Below are 13,717 nucleotides of genomic sequence, written 5' to 3'. Positions count from 1 at the left end.
CCCACAGAGGCGGTGCCCCATGTCTCCAGGCATGTATTAGGGATATTGTATCTCCTTTGGACTGTGGCATGTGGCTTGTTTTGAGTCTATTTGAAGCCAGAAAATTAAAAACTGAAATAAGTAAGCCATTAATAGTGAATACTTTTCTTACAAATATAAAGATCTTATTTTTAGGAGAAGGTTCTTAGGGGAAAAAAAAATAAATTAAAGCCTGGAGGAGAAAAATCACTTTATATCAGTTAATGATATAACTGCAGTAAGACAGGGTGTATGGCTAACACCCACTGGAGATTATAGCCAAAGAAAACAATTTCTCCTTTCTTTTAAAAAGCTTCCCATTGATTCTCACTGTCTGATGGCTTCCAATCCTTCTGATATTGTTCAGAGTTGATTTCAGTGTAAATAACGAGATAACTAATTTCTGCATGCCATGCTAAACTTCAGTAGCTATTACTTAATCTGCTTGTACATTCTTTTTGAGTTTCCATGCAATAATCATGTCTATTTTTTTTTTTTTCTGGCCAAAGAACTTGGGCTCAGAGAACCAAGACATAATGAGAACTATGCAGTGAGTAATAGTTAGGAACCCAGGATCTGAACTTATTTTGGAACATCCTGGCAACATACCCAAGCTGTGTGTTAGCAATGGTACTTTAAAAGAGCTTAGTAAATACTGGGAATAACCAGTGTTATGGCAAATTATCATTATTATGACAAATTATTCCAATGATAGACTGTCAATGATAATAAAAAGTTAAAACTTCCTCTCACCTTTTATGCTTTGTTTTTGAAGGTTCTATGTGCTAACTTGAGAAAGAATCCCTAAAACATTTAACATTTTATGTTTCCTGTGCCTTTAAGTCTTAAATTCTCCAGAGGGAAATAATTCCTACATGATAGATTTCAAAGGGGAAAAAATAAAGGGATATTCAAAAGTCTAAGGCAATAGAAGATCTTACAATACCCAGGGCTGGGAGATAGTTTAGAATACTCAATGTGTAAATGTTTCTGGCCCTGTCGTAAGCTGCTGGTAAAAGGACATGCTACCACAGTGGTCTGTCAGATGCAAACCCAACCAAGACATAAAGGGAAACACCACAGCCAGACCTTAGGAAGCAAAAATCTTTCCTGTTTCTGTTTGAACCCAATAGGAGAGAGGAAAGCCCCTTTTTGGAAGCTGTAACAGAAACCAGAATTGTCTTGGCCCAGTCGACATGTCTGACCCAAGTGAATTATTGTAAGCTAGAATAATGAGCAATCAGAGGTGGCCCCTCTTTTTCTTTTTTTTAAGCAGGCCATGTTCCAGATGTTCCTACCCATGTTTTCCCTATAACACTGAGCCTGCTTTTCCGTAGAAACAATGTGGTATTAATGAAGTGACACATGTCAAGCTTAATGCTTTCTCTGCACAGCACACAGTTTACCTCCAGTTTTGAAAGTTCGGGTCTGAGTTCTGGGTTTTAGAAGCAGGAATCATGAAGAAGAGACAATTTATCTTACTGTCTACTATAGTTCTTACTGTAGAAAAAGTTATGAGTGAGAAAATGCCTATCCTGAGTTCTTCCGAGCTTATCCATTTACTTTTTGCCATTTTTTTTTTGCCTCAATAGCTGCCTGAGAACCTACCCTATTCGTGAAGAATCAGCCACAATAAGAATATCCATTATTCATTTTCCCCAGCAGTCACCATCATTTTAATGCTTAGCAGTCTCTAGAAAACATTAGGAAAACAGGTCATCTGACTGAATCAACTCATGTGAATGGGCAGATCACTGGTTTACACTCTCTCTTCCTCTACAGAACACACACTGAAACACACACTGGTTTTATGAATTCTGCTTTGGTGAGACACTGTTCTAGGAACCAAGGATACACACAGAAGGGATGGCCTGCTTGCATGGGGTGAAACTATATAATAGTAATGTTCAAGAACAAACCCACCAAAATTCCAAAGGTAACGAATGCTGTATCAAGAACAGACTGATAACCGGGCGTGGTGGCACACGCCTTTAATCCCAGCACTCAGGAGGCAGAGGTAGAAGGATCATCTGAGTCCGAGGCCACCCTGAGACTCCATAGTGAATTTCAGGGTCAGCCTGGGCTAGAGTGAGACCCTACCTCAAAAAAAAAAAAATAGAGTGAGGTAGTATAGAAGATTCTGCCAGCTGGTTCACACTTAGTGGTATTATGTATGGGGAAATACAATTGTAGAGAAGAGACTCGTTTTGTGCTCATGAAGAGGAAGCAGATTTAAAATTGTTTTGAGGCAAGCCCAAGAGACTGGCTTTATTTTTTTAAGGGAGAGGAGGGTGGAGGGAAAGGGAAAGGGAGAGAGGGGGAGAGAACTGGCATACCAGGGCCCCCAGCCACTGCAATCGAGCTGCAGGCGCATGTTCCACCTTTTGCACCTGTGCAGCCTTGCATCACTTTATACATCTGGTTTGCAGGGGACCTGGCGTCTTAACTGCTAAGCCGTCTCTGTGGCCCGGGGACACACATTTTAAGAAGGTGATGTAACCCCACCAGAGCAGTTGAACTTGGTGTGTGGAAAACAGAGAAGGTGAGATGAGTCCCAAAGAACAGTGGGTAAGGGATGGGACAGTGACAAGTTATCTAAGGGCCAGATGACGTGAGTCTTTGCAAGTTCCAGGGATGCGTTTGGGGTTTATCTTAAGCTAGCAGAGAAGCCACCAGAAGTTTCTGGGCAACAGGATGGTCCCATTTACATCGTCAAGTGATCTCCAGTGGGAGCAGGGGAGGCAGGAGACTCCTGCACGGTCTGTGTGAGAGGGGACAGCTGTGTAGACCAGAAGAGTAGATGTGTGTGCACTGGGCACAGGTTAAATGGACCTGACAATGTACCCTTTAGAGGAAAGGCCTGCAGGACTTGAAGGTGGACTGACCTCAAGGATGAGGAAAAGGGATTCAAGGGCTCCCCTCCCAGGTAGACTGAGAAAGTCAGTGTGGGAAAAGCAGGTTTGGCTAAAGGATTAAAGTCTTCAGGCTGTGAAAATCAATAGTTCTGTTTTGGACATGAAAAATGATGAGATGCAAAGGCCTGCCCAGCATAGGTACAGGAAAGGCAGCTGGTAGCTGATCACAGCTCATGGCATTCGTTCAGGTGGCAGGGACACCATGAAGACTGCATCCTGGGGAGCGAATGGGGGTGGGTGACTCTGCTCTGACTCATTTCAACAGTTCAAGGTGTGAAGAGACTATTCTAGAAGCCTCTTTCTGCAGGCAGGGGTTCAATGGCGATTCAGGAACAGGAGGCCCTTGCTGTACCCACAGGGGAAGACCTTTAAGTTCTTGTAGGTGCACCTGAGGCTGGGGCAAGGCTCTTCAGGAATCCCTGCCTGCCAGCAGGTTTTAATGAGCATTGGTATGAGAAAGCAGCTTGGTCTTACCCAGAGCTCCATAAACTTTTCCCCATAGATGTTAGACAATATAATAAAACATACTTTTAATGAGATATGTGGGTATTTAATCCTGCCCAGAGGCAGCAGGATTAACATGGGAAAGCTTTCAATTCCTATCTGGCCATTCTAGGCTAAGAATCAAAGAGTCTTTGCTATAAGGAGGGAGCTGCTCATCAAATACCAGACAAGAGCCCTCTACTTAAGGAAAAGTGTCAAAACATCAGCCGAAAGAAAAGCCTGGGTCCCAGGGCCAACTGCTGATTGGTATCAGGCTGTCAGTGAAGAGAAGTCTTTTTTTTTTTTTTTTTTTTTTAGTTTTAAATTTTTCCACTTATGAACAACTGAGCTTTGTCTTCCAGAAACAAAGTGACATTATTATTTTGTTTCTATTTATTTATTTTTTTGTGTGATTCTTGGGTTGTATAAAACAGAGCCCTATCTGGGAATGGTGGTGCACGCCTTTAATCCCAGCACTTGGGAGGCAGAGTTAGGAGGATTGCCATGAGTTCGAGGCTACCCTGAGACTCCACAGTGAATTCCAGGTTAGCCTGGGCTAGAGGGAGACCCTACCTCAGGGAAAACACACACACACACACACACACACACACACACACACACACACACACAAAACAAAAAAACAAACCCAGGGCCCTGAGTCAACAGGGTTAAAGAATAAATGCAAAGATTTTACTCATCTAGCTTTGGGTGGGGGGGGATGGAATGCCTATTTATACAGATATGATTGTCTGAAATTACCTGCAAATATCTTGTTAGGGGGAAAGACATGTGTTACAGGCAATACTGCGGTAAATCACAGGTGTCTGTCCATAATATAACCAAGGCATTTTGTGTCTCATTTATGACATTTATGGTAGTGTAGGAAAGCTATTTCAATAATTAATGATTCTGTTGGATTTTCCGAAAACAGGTCTTCTTACTTTTTATTTACTTTCTTTTATTGTTTCCCTCTCTCTCTCTCTCTCTCTCTCTCACACACACACACACACACACACACACACACACTCAAAAAAGAAAGAAAGAGAGAGAGAGAGAGAGAGAGAGAGAGAGAGAGAGAGAGAGAGAGAGAATTGGCATGGCAGGGCCTCAGACATTGCAATCGAATGCCAGACACTCGCACCATCCAGTGGGCATGTGCAACGCTGCATTTGCCTCACCTTTGTGCATCTGGCTAATTTGGGATCTGGAGAATCCAACATGTGTCCATAGGCTTCGCAGGCAAGCGCCCTAATGACTAAACCATCTCTCCAGCCCAAAACGTAAATCTTTTTTTTTTTTTTTAAAGATGCATTTGGTAAGGCAAACCTGCATTTTCAGAAAGATAGGGTGATTTTTAGCCCTTGATATGATAGATATAATTTTGCTTTTGTTATCCTAATGCACCCACGCTCCGCTCAAATGTTATAAGCTTAGGATAGAAGAACATGGTGAGAAGGACGGTATTTGTTGCAATGGTTTATGCCTGAAGAATGTGGACCACAAAATGTACTTTCCCATTTCTCTACTTGCGTACATTGGCTAGACAGAGCAGGGTAAGAGGTGAATATTTTAAGTTTTCTTCTTGCCTGGTGAATTTCTGATAAGTTTGGGAACAAATGTCAAAATAGAGACCAAATGTGGATCTGTAGGATCATAGCAGGGCTCGGGGGCGTCTATTGTCTGAGGATCAATGACCATCTAGAGGTTGAACAGCCCTGCTCATAATGGCAGAAAGAGTCCCTGGCTTGTCCATTGCCTCAGCTAGACTCCAGACCATGTGAGGCTTAAATAGGACTCCCAGATACTCAATTGGGTACAATTTGATGCAGTTTATAATTCTGCATACTTCATAATTACTCAGGTTTATTCAAGGCAACACTGGGTTTATATTGGTCAGAGCATCCTAAATTAGTCAGCATAAATAATAACCACAAGGATTACCATTTTTTCCTCAAATTCTTTCTGGGTCCCTAACACTGGGTGCACAATTTATATTCCAATATATTCTCCCATCTTATCCCAGTTCTGCATATTAGGTATGGCAATTTCTATTTTACAAATGAAAAAAAATGAATGAAGCTCAGAAGTTAAGTAATGAGTCACTTACATAATAAATAACTGTGTGAGGAACAAGTGTAAATGCCAGTGGGAAGATGTTATACAAGGTTTGCGCCAATGATACACCTCACCAATGCCAGTGATCCCATAAAACCACATTGCCTTGTGACATTGTAGCTATGTTAGCTTCAGTGGACACTAGTTATGATGTTCACCCAGCAACAAAATCACTGAAAGGTGCATTTTTCAAAAAAAAATCACCATCTTTGAGCTGTCATTGCTTATACAACGTACAGGTACTTACACATGTTGAGCTGAATTTGTGGACCCTATCCCTAAATCTTTCATACGTTGTAACTGGTTTTCAGACATTTCAGTTCTTCACTGAGCTCCTAGGTACTTCTGACGCCCACCAAAACTGGAAGCTGACTGCTATGATTCAGAGCGATGACATGTTGCACAGATGTCACACTCAGAACTCTGACCAAACACACTGAATTGCAGTTGTACTTGGGAAGGAGAATTCATCTGACAAAGGGATGCATGGAGGTTCATGAAATGTATTGCTCTGGGCAAGACTATTTCATTGTTTAATATCTAATTATTATTCACTTAATGTCTGGGTTAAGAAAATATCTTATCAAGTATTCAGTAAATGTTATCTCAGTTACTCAAATGAATCCACCCCTTCACAGTTGTCGCCCAAACCTTACTAAATATATAAAAGACAGAAACTTGGTTTGTGAGGATGATTCTGTCTTTGGTGCTTTTGAGCGTGTCTATCATACAGAGATGCTGACCTGAATTCCATCCGTCCACGAGGGCCCTTGAGGGAGGGATGGCTGTCAGCAGAATGACACTGACCAGCTCCCTAACTGAAGGAGCCCGTGTTTGACAGCGTACTTGAGCAGTGATGTGTCATATCTCCAAGTTCTACTCCTTCATGGGCCTGGTTGGTTACCACACCCTTGAACTCATAGGAAAGAAAGGACCAAAAAAAAAAAAAGAAAGAAAAGAAAATGCAAATGAGCTTCCCCTGCAGGGGGAGTCACAGACAAGTGCCTCCTTTACCTGGCACTGACGTTCCAAGGGCGACAAACACCACGGCCGTCACAGAATCTTTCAGACCAATGGTGCAGCCGAAATGAGAAGCCAGGTCTCCGATGAACGCCGTCAGCAGGCCAATCATGAGAATGGAGACGATGAAGCAAGCCCAGCCATTCCAGTATTCTGTAGGGGGGACGAAGGCAAACAGAACCTTCCAGAACACCGTCAGAAAGTGCATCACGTAATCAAAACAGGAGGGCAGCTTCTCCTCGCCACATTCATCGTCGTCATCATCTTCCCCTAGACAGAAAGGAAGGAAGCAAACTTCACTAAAAACCCATGCAAGATTCGGAAGGAGAAAGTGGGGTGGGGGGGGGAATACCATGGTGTGTTGTCTTAAGTATGCAAGTGTGTGTGTGTATATATACATACATAAGATATAATATGTGTATATATGCATACACACACACACACATGCTACTGTGGTCGTCTTTCCTACCATCCCTAGGCCCATCCTCCCCCCCTCCCCCCTGAGGAGGAGGAGGCATCCAAGGTCAGAGAAACATAAATCAATTGTAATGTACCAATTAATTATCAAGGCATCGAGTGCCACTTTAGTTTGGCTCATTGGATGGACCTTTTTTTTTTTTTTTTTTTTTTAACCAACCTTTCCCCAGCCCAGATTTGTTCACAGGTAAATCAATAGATCCAAGCTTATATTATCAAACTCTCACCTTGGTGGGCTGTGCCACTTCAGAGTCAAGAAAGGGATTTCTTCCCAAAAGTTAGAAAAGAGAGAAAAGCCTTTTTAGGAGGCGTGGATGGAGCTCAAGCAGTGTTCTTTTCTTCTATCTTTGCAGTCTATCTCGGGGGATTAATGGTTTTATAACTCCAATAGCACAATACACAACCAAGGCTCTTCATCACCATGTACCTTTTTATTTTTTTTAAATATTTTATTTTTATTTATTTAATAGAGACAGAGTGAGGGAGAGAGAGAGAGAATGGGTGCACCAGGGTCTCCAGTCACTGCAAATGAACTCCAGACACATGTGCATCTGGCTTATGTGTACCTGGAGAATTGAACCAGGGTCCTTAGGCTTTGCAGACATATGCCTTAACTGCTAAGCCATCTCTCCAGCCCCCTTTTTAATTTTTTTATGAGGAGAAAGAAACATACAGAGAGAGAGAGAGAGAGAGAGAGAGAGAGAGAGACAGACAGACAGACAGACAGAAAGAAAGAGAGAATTGGTGTACCAGGGCTTCTAGCCACTACAGTTGAACTCCAGATTCCTATGCCACCTTGCGTGCATGTGCAACTTTGTGTGTCTGGCTTGCTTGGGACCTGGCGAGTCTTTAGGCTTCACAGGCAAGCACCTTAAGTGCTCAGCCATCTCTTTAGTCCCACAATGGTTACATTACTCTGCCTTCCTCTCCTATAACTATTTCAAACTCAAGCAGTGTCCTGGCCAAATGGAATTATTTGTGTTTTTAAAGCCATATATGCTTTCTGTTACAGGTCTTTTAGCAGTAAATGTACTCGCCAAGTTCCAACTGCTTTGTCCCTGTCATTGCTGGCTTTAACATTCACTTCCATCGAGCTCTCTCTCACCCCTCCTTAAAGAGACCAGGAAACTAGCAATAAACAACAACAATAATATAAAGTGCAGACTTAATTTATGATATAAAAGTAATCCTGGGCTGGAGGGATGGCTTAATGATGAAGGCGTTTGCCTGCAAAGCCAAAGGATCCAGGTTTGATTTCCCCAGGACCCATATAATCCAGATGCATGGGGGATGGGGGAACATGCATCTAGAGTTTGTTTGTAGTGGCTAGAGGCCCTGGTGTGTCCCCATATTTTTCTCTCCCTCTCTCTGTCAAATAAATAACTAAAAATATTTTAAAAGTAATCCTCATATGGGATATGGAATGTCATCTTTTCGTAAATCGGTAGAAAACACATCTTCATGCGTTTTGTGATCATTTGAGAAAGAATGCCTTAAAGACTGCATACTTTCTCCCACCTCATCACAAAGAATCTATTTTACTTCCTCCAACAAGAAGGGCCGAGAGCAGGTGGCTCGGGGAGCAAAAAAGAAGAGGGATGTCCGTGTTTCTCTTGCCATCTTGCAGGCACCAAGAGGTGGCCTTTGTCTCCTCTTCCATGAGTCCAAGGTCAGAATTATTATGTGAAGGCTGGGGAGTGAAGATCGCAGAGAAAAGCTGCCTGGTCTCAGGCTTTGGAAAGTCTCCATGATGCCGCTGGGAGAATATTCCAGCAGGTGTGCACGTCACCCTCAAGGGCCACTTCCAGGGAGAACTTGAGTCAGGTGAACCAGCTGAAAACTCTGGAAAGCCCCGCGGGATTCACCAGGGCCGAGCTGTCGAGCTAGGACAAATTTCTAAGAACTTTGCACAAGATGCTTTTGAACAGGGCACCCTACAGTGGGCCGCAGTATATGCGACCTTCTTCAAACTAATGTTCTGAAACCCTAACCCCCCTCAAACCTCAGAGTGTGACCTTATCTGGAGATACTGCCTTTAAGGAGGTAATTAAGTTAAAACAAAGCCTTTAGGGTACACTCTCATCTAATCTGACTGGTGCCCTTGTAAGAAGGTGGCACGTGCCAACAGACTCCATAAACTGTGCATACCAAGGAAAGACAGTGTGAAGAATGTGGATGGTTGCAATGAGCCTGTTGGCATGAGCCTGTCACTCTAGAATCCAGAATCCAGAGTTTGAGACCAGCTCGGCTGGGGCATACAGTAAGACATTCAAAAAGAATAATATGCAGATATTTGTAAACTAAGAAAGACCCCAGGACAAAACAAACCAGCTGACACTCTGACAGAGCACTGTGAGAAAATTAATTTCTTTGTTTAAGTCATTTAACCTATGGTATGTTAAGATGGTTGTCCTGGAAAACATACTGCAGCCCTTTGGAAGGCTCCTGTGTCATTCCATTTAAAAGCAGGGTACATGTATTTTAATATCATAGTGTATCCCATAAATATGAACAATTACCACGTGTTAGCAAAAAAGCAAAATAAAAATGTAGAGAGAATTTAAAATTTTGCTTCTTTAAATATTTCTCCCTTTTTTCTATAAACATTTTATTTATTTATTTATTTATTTATTTATTTGGGAGCAAGAAAGAGAGGGAGGGTATGCCAGGGTCTCCAGCCACTCCAAATGAACTCCAGATGCATGTTCCGCCTTGCGCATCTGGCTTACATGGGTCCTGGGGAATTGAACCGAGGTCCTTTGGCTTTGCAGGCAAATGCCTTCACCACTAAGCCATCTCTCCAGCCTCCCCCACTCTTTTTTTTGTACCTACACTTTAGTTCCTGGTAGAACTCACTGTGAGAGTATTAATTTTAAGGCTAATTTGAAGGAGAGAAAAGAACCATGTTAATTAAGCCTCTAACCACTATCCTCCCCATTTTTCATTCCCAAAGCAATGTAAACTATATGCATGCAGGAAAGCTCAGAAAAAAAATACTGGAATTTCTAGTTAAATACATATTTTGTATTTGACTTTTTCAACTTCTGTATTTGTGCACGTTTTATAATTTCTCATGATTTAAATGACTGGAAAACACTGAATTTTCGTCAGCCACCCATACAAGCACAGGACATCCCACCTCTGCCTCTATGAAATTATTTAATGCAACTTAATTATTTCATATATGATTAACTCTCAAGCTTTGAAGATGAACAAGAAAACAAATAATGAAGCTCATCAGAAGATGTAACACTTGCAAATCAAGAGTAGATACTATATTTATTTTCAAGATTAAAATAATAACACCTTTCCCACAAGAGTCGTGCATGGGAATAATTGGTTTCCACCCACATCTGAGGCTGGCTCAAGGTAATGATTACAATGTAATGACTGTCATGTTATCATTTTATTCCTCCACTTAGGATTGCTATTGGATTTTATCTCATTTTATTTCTCCATCAACATACTGAGTCCTGGTGTTGCATTCTGGGTTGTTTTATTGTGTGAATGCATGCTCATATATGTGTGGGTGCACACGTGTGTGTAGGCACACATATATGTATGTGGGTGGAGGCCAGAGGTTGGTGTTATGTTTTCCCTTAGTCTCCACCTTACTTTTTGAGACTGTATCTCAGTGAACCTAGAACTCACCAGATAGGGCTTACTTTAGCTAGCAATTTTAGCCTAAGTGAGACTCTGCCTTTCTCTGCCCCAAGTCCAGTGCCAAGATAACAGGTGTGTACCAACCATGCTCAACATTTTACATGGGTTCTGGGTATCTGAATTCAGGTCTCCTTGATTGTGTAGCAAGGACTTTACAAACTGAGCCATCTTTCAAGCCCCTATAGTCTAGGTTTTTAAGTGTTTTCTTCTTTCTTTTCCTTCCTTCCTTCCTTCTTTCCTCTTCCTTTTCTTTCCTTCCCCTCCCTTCCTCCCTCGCTCCCCCTCCCTCCCTCTCTCTCTCTCTTTTTTCTCTCTCTCTGCCTTCCTTCCTTTCTCTCTTCCTTCCTTCCTTCCTTCCTTTCTCCCTTCCTTCCTTCCTTCCTTCCCTCCTTCCTTCCTTCCTTCCTTCCTTCCTTCCTTCCTTCCTTCCTTCCTTCCTTCCTTCCTTCCTTCCTTCCTTCCTTCCTTTCTTTCTTTCTTTCTTTCTTTCTTTCTTTCTTTCTTTCTTTCTTTCTTTCTTTCTTTCGGAAGGGTCTTATTCTAGCCCAGGCTGACCTGGAATACACTATGTAGTCTCAGGGTGGCCTTGAACTCATGGTGAGTCTAGGTTTTTAAAAACAAAAATTTACTTTTGTCTTCCACACATAACTTCATAATCAGTTAGTAAAATGTGTGTGTGTGTGAGAGAGAGAGAGAAAGAGAAAGAGAGAGAGAGAGAGAGAGAGAGGTGGTGGGGGGATATCCTTCTGTCATTTTCCAGCATGTTAAGGAACATTCAGTGTTTTAATGCTCAGGTCTGGAAAAGGGAGAACCATATGCCTAAAGACACTTGAAAGCAGAGCAAGTTCCCACCCATCTTTCTGTGATCTCACTTAACTTTATTGATTTTAATCTTTATCTGGCATGCCATTTAAATATCAACATGACCCCCCAGCCCCGCTGACATGCATGCTGCTCCGTTGTCATGTCTAGAGAAGGACCAGGACATATTGTGATCATCCGTCACCTGCTGTGCCTAAAAGTCTACTTCTTGCAAAGAGCAGTGGAACTTAATCTCCTCTCCCATGTGACAGCAAAGATGATAGCAATCTGCTGGCTCTGTCCCTTGCCAGGACAGGGTTACTGGAAGCTACATAATTCTTTCAAGTCCCTCCCCTGAAGAGACAAAGTTGGTGGGTTCGCTGTTGCAGCCTCCCACATAAATCCCCTCTTATCTCAGAATCCTCCTTTTCAGCTTTATGGATTCCACTAATGGAAAGATAAACAAGCTGTATTCCATTAATCCCTTTCATAGCCTTTTAACTGGCTTCATGCCATATTTCCTAAATATATCTGTTAAAAAAATAGCCAAATCACTAAAAATACCAATAGTGGGCAAGGGCTTTGCTTCAATTATTCTTGTGATAACATGGTTGCACCCCTGCTCGGAGGCACTGGAACAACGCAGGGTGTCCTAAGATCAACAGACTGCAGAAGGAAAACCCAGGACTTGGCCCACCTCCGTTACTCATCTCTCAAAGTACTATTGATGTGCATCCTTCCTTACACTCCTCCAGGAACAGATCAGGAGCCAGAAAAGGAAGTGGCAGGGATGTAGCGGTTATTTGACTCAGAAGCTGTGAGGTTTCGTCTCTGGTTGTCAACTTGACAGGACTCAGGTCCCACGTGGATATAGACAGCTGATCAAATTGGTGAGGGATTTTTCTAGCTCAGGTGAACCGAAGCGGGAGGGTGCATCCTAACTGTGGGCTGGGCTTTCGTACTGTAGGCAGAGGAGGAAGCAGGGGATGCCCATTTCTTGGGTGTGCCATGCTTTTCTCACCATGATGAAACTTCCCCTCTGAAGTATAAGACAGAAATTAACCCTTTCCAAAGCTGGGCATGCTGGTGCATGCTTTTAATCCCAGCACTCGGGAGGGAGACAGAGGTAGGAGGATCAGCGTGAGTTCGAGGCCAGCCTGAGACTACACAGTATATTCCAGGTCAGCCTGGGCCAGAGTGAGACCCTACCTCAAAAATAAAGAAATCAATAAGTAAGTAAGTAAATAAACCCTTTCCTTCCTTAAGCAGCATTTGGTTGGGCATTTGTAGCAGCAACACAAGACTGATTAAGAAACCTTAGCAGTCCGTTTCTAGTTCTTGCTCGTGAATTTCCTCTCGGTGCCTTGTCTGTCACATGAGTTTCCTAACTGCCACCTCACAAAGCTGTTTTGAAGACCGGGAGAGAAAATGGCCACATCCTTTGTAAAACCATAAACCCTCTGACAGGTAGACGTGTCACCGTCTAGTATCGTCACTCGCTGGCAGGAAGGTGATGGATAAATACATTCTGACTTCAGTGGACCTACATTCTGCATGGATGAGCCACTATGTCTACAGTTTTCCCGAGTGATTTTACTTTTTAAAGACACTAAGAGAGAAGGAACATGATAGGAAGCATAGTAAGTATTGGGCACTAAGTGAAATCCTTTCCCATATTTAATCCTATTTCACCCTTACGACAGCCCTCTCAGGCAGGCATTCTCAATCCCATTGTCCATAGGAAGGACCTGAAGTTTTAGAAAATTAAGTGAATTTTTAACATAGTAACTCCGTAGGTAAGTGACTAAACTGGGATTTGACGTAATTTCCCAAAGAAACGTTCTCCTGCATATGGGGCCTTATTGAAGCAAGTTTAGCATCAACCATATACTGACTTGATCCTTCCAACTTTTAGGACTACTAAAATATCAGTGTACTATCAGTAATACTTGAATTCTAGTATTTTCTAGCTATGATCACTATTATTGCAGAGTTAGCTCTTGCTAGTTCCTAAGATCATTGGGGACCAAGTAAATAGGGAAACAAGGCATCCACGAGGGCCATCTTGGGTATGCCCATTTTGAATCTCTGTCTTACAAAGCTACAACTTCATATTTTCATTTTATTTTTAATTGCTCAAAGCCAACCTTGCCATTTACAACCAAACAGATGGTCCTGTAACTAACTGTCCATTCCAGAGTCTGGAAAGTTCTGAAAAGATCACA

At 42.4% G+C, this 13,717-nt stretch overlaps 1 protein-coding gene across 21 annotated transcripts in view; it reads right to left on the bottom strand.

The window, feature by feature from the left end:
• Positions 1-13,717, bottom strand: part of Slc8a1 (solute carrier family 8 member A1) — a 383,059-nt gene that overhangs the window by 21,701 nt on the left and 347,641 nt on the right. For all 21 annotated transcript variants that reach the window (XM_045137164.1, XM_045137165.1, XM_045137163.1 and 18 more), the window contains one exon: positions 6,546-6,821. In XM_045137164.1, the coding sequence (XP_044993099.1) occupies positions 6,546-6,821 (276 nt within the window). The remainder of the gene's footprint in view (positions 1-6,545; positions 6,822-13,717) is intronic.

This window comes from Jaculus jaculus, chromosome 18, assembly GCF_020740685.1.
Source record: "Jaculus jaculus isolate mJacJac1 chromosome 18, mJacJac1.mat.Y.cur, whole genome shotgun sequence".
NCBI classification, from domain to species: domain Eukaryota; kingdom Metazoa; phylum Chordata; class Mammalia; order Rodentia; family Dipodidae; genus Jaculus; species Jaculus jaculus.
Note: the sequence above shows the minus strand (reverse complement) of the source record. Positions and strands in the feature narration are given on the sequence as shown.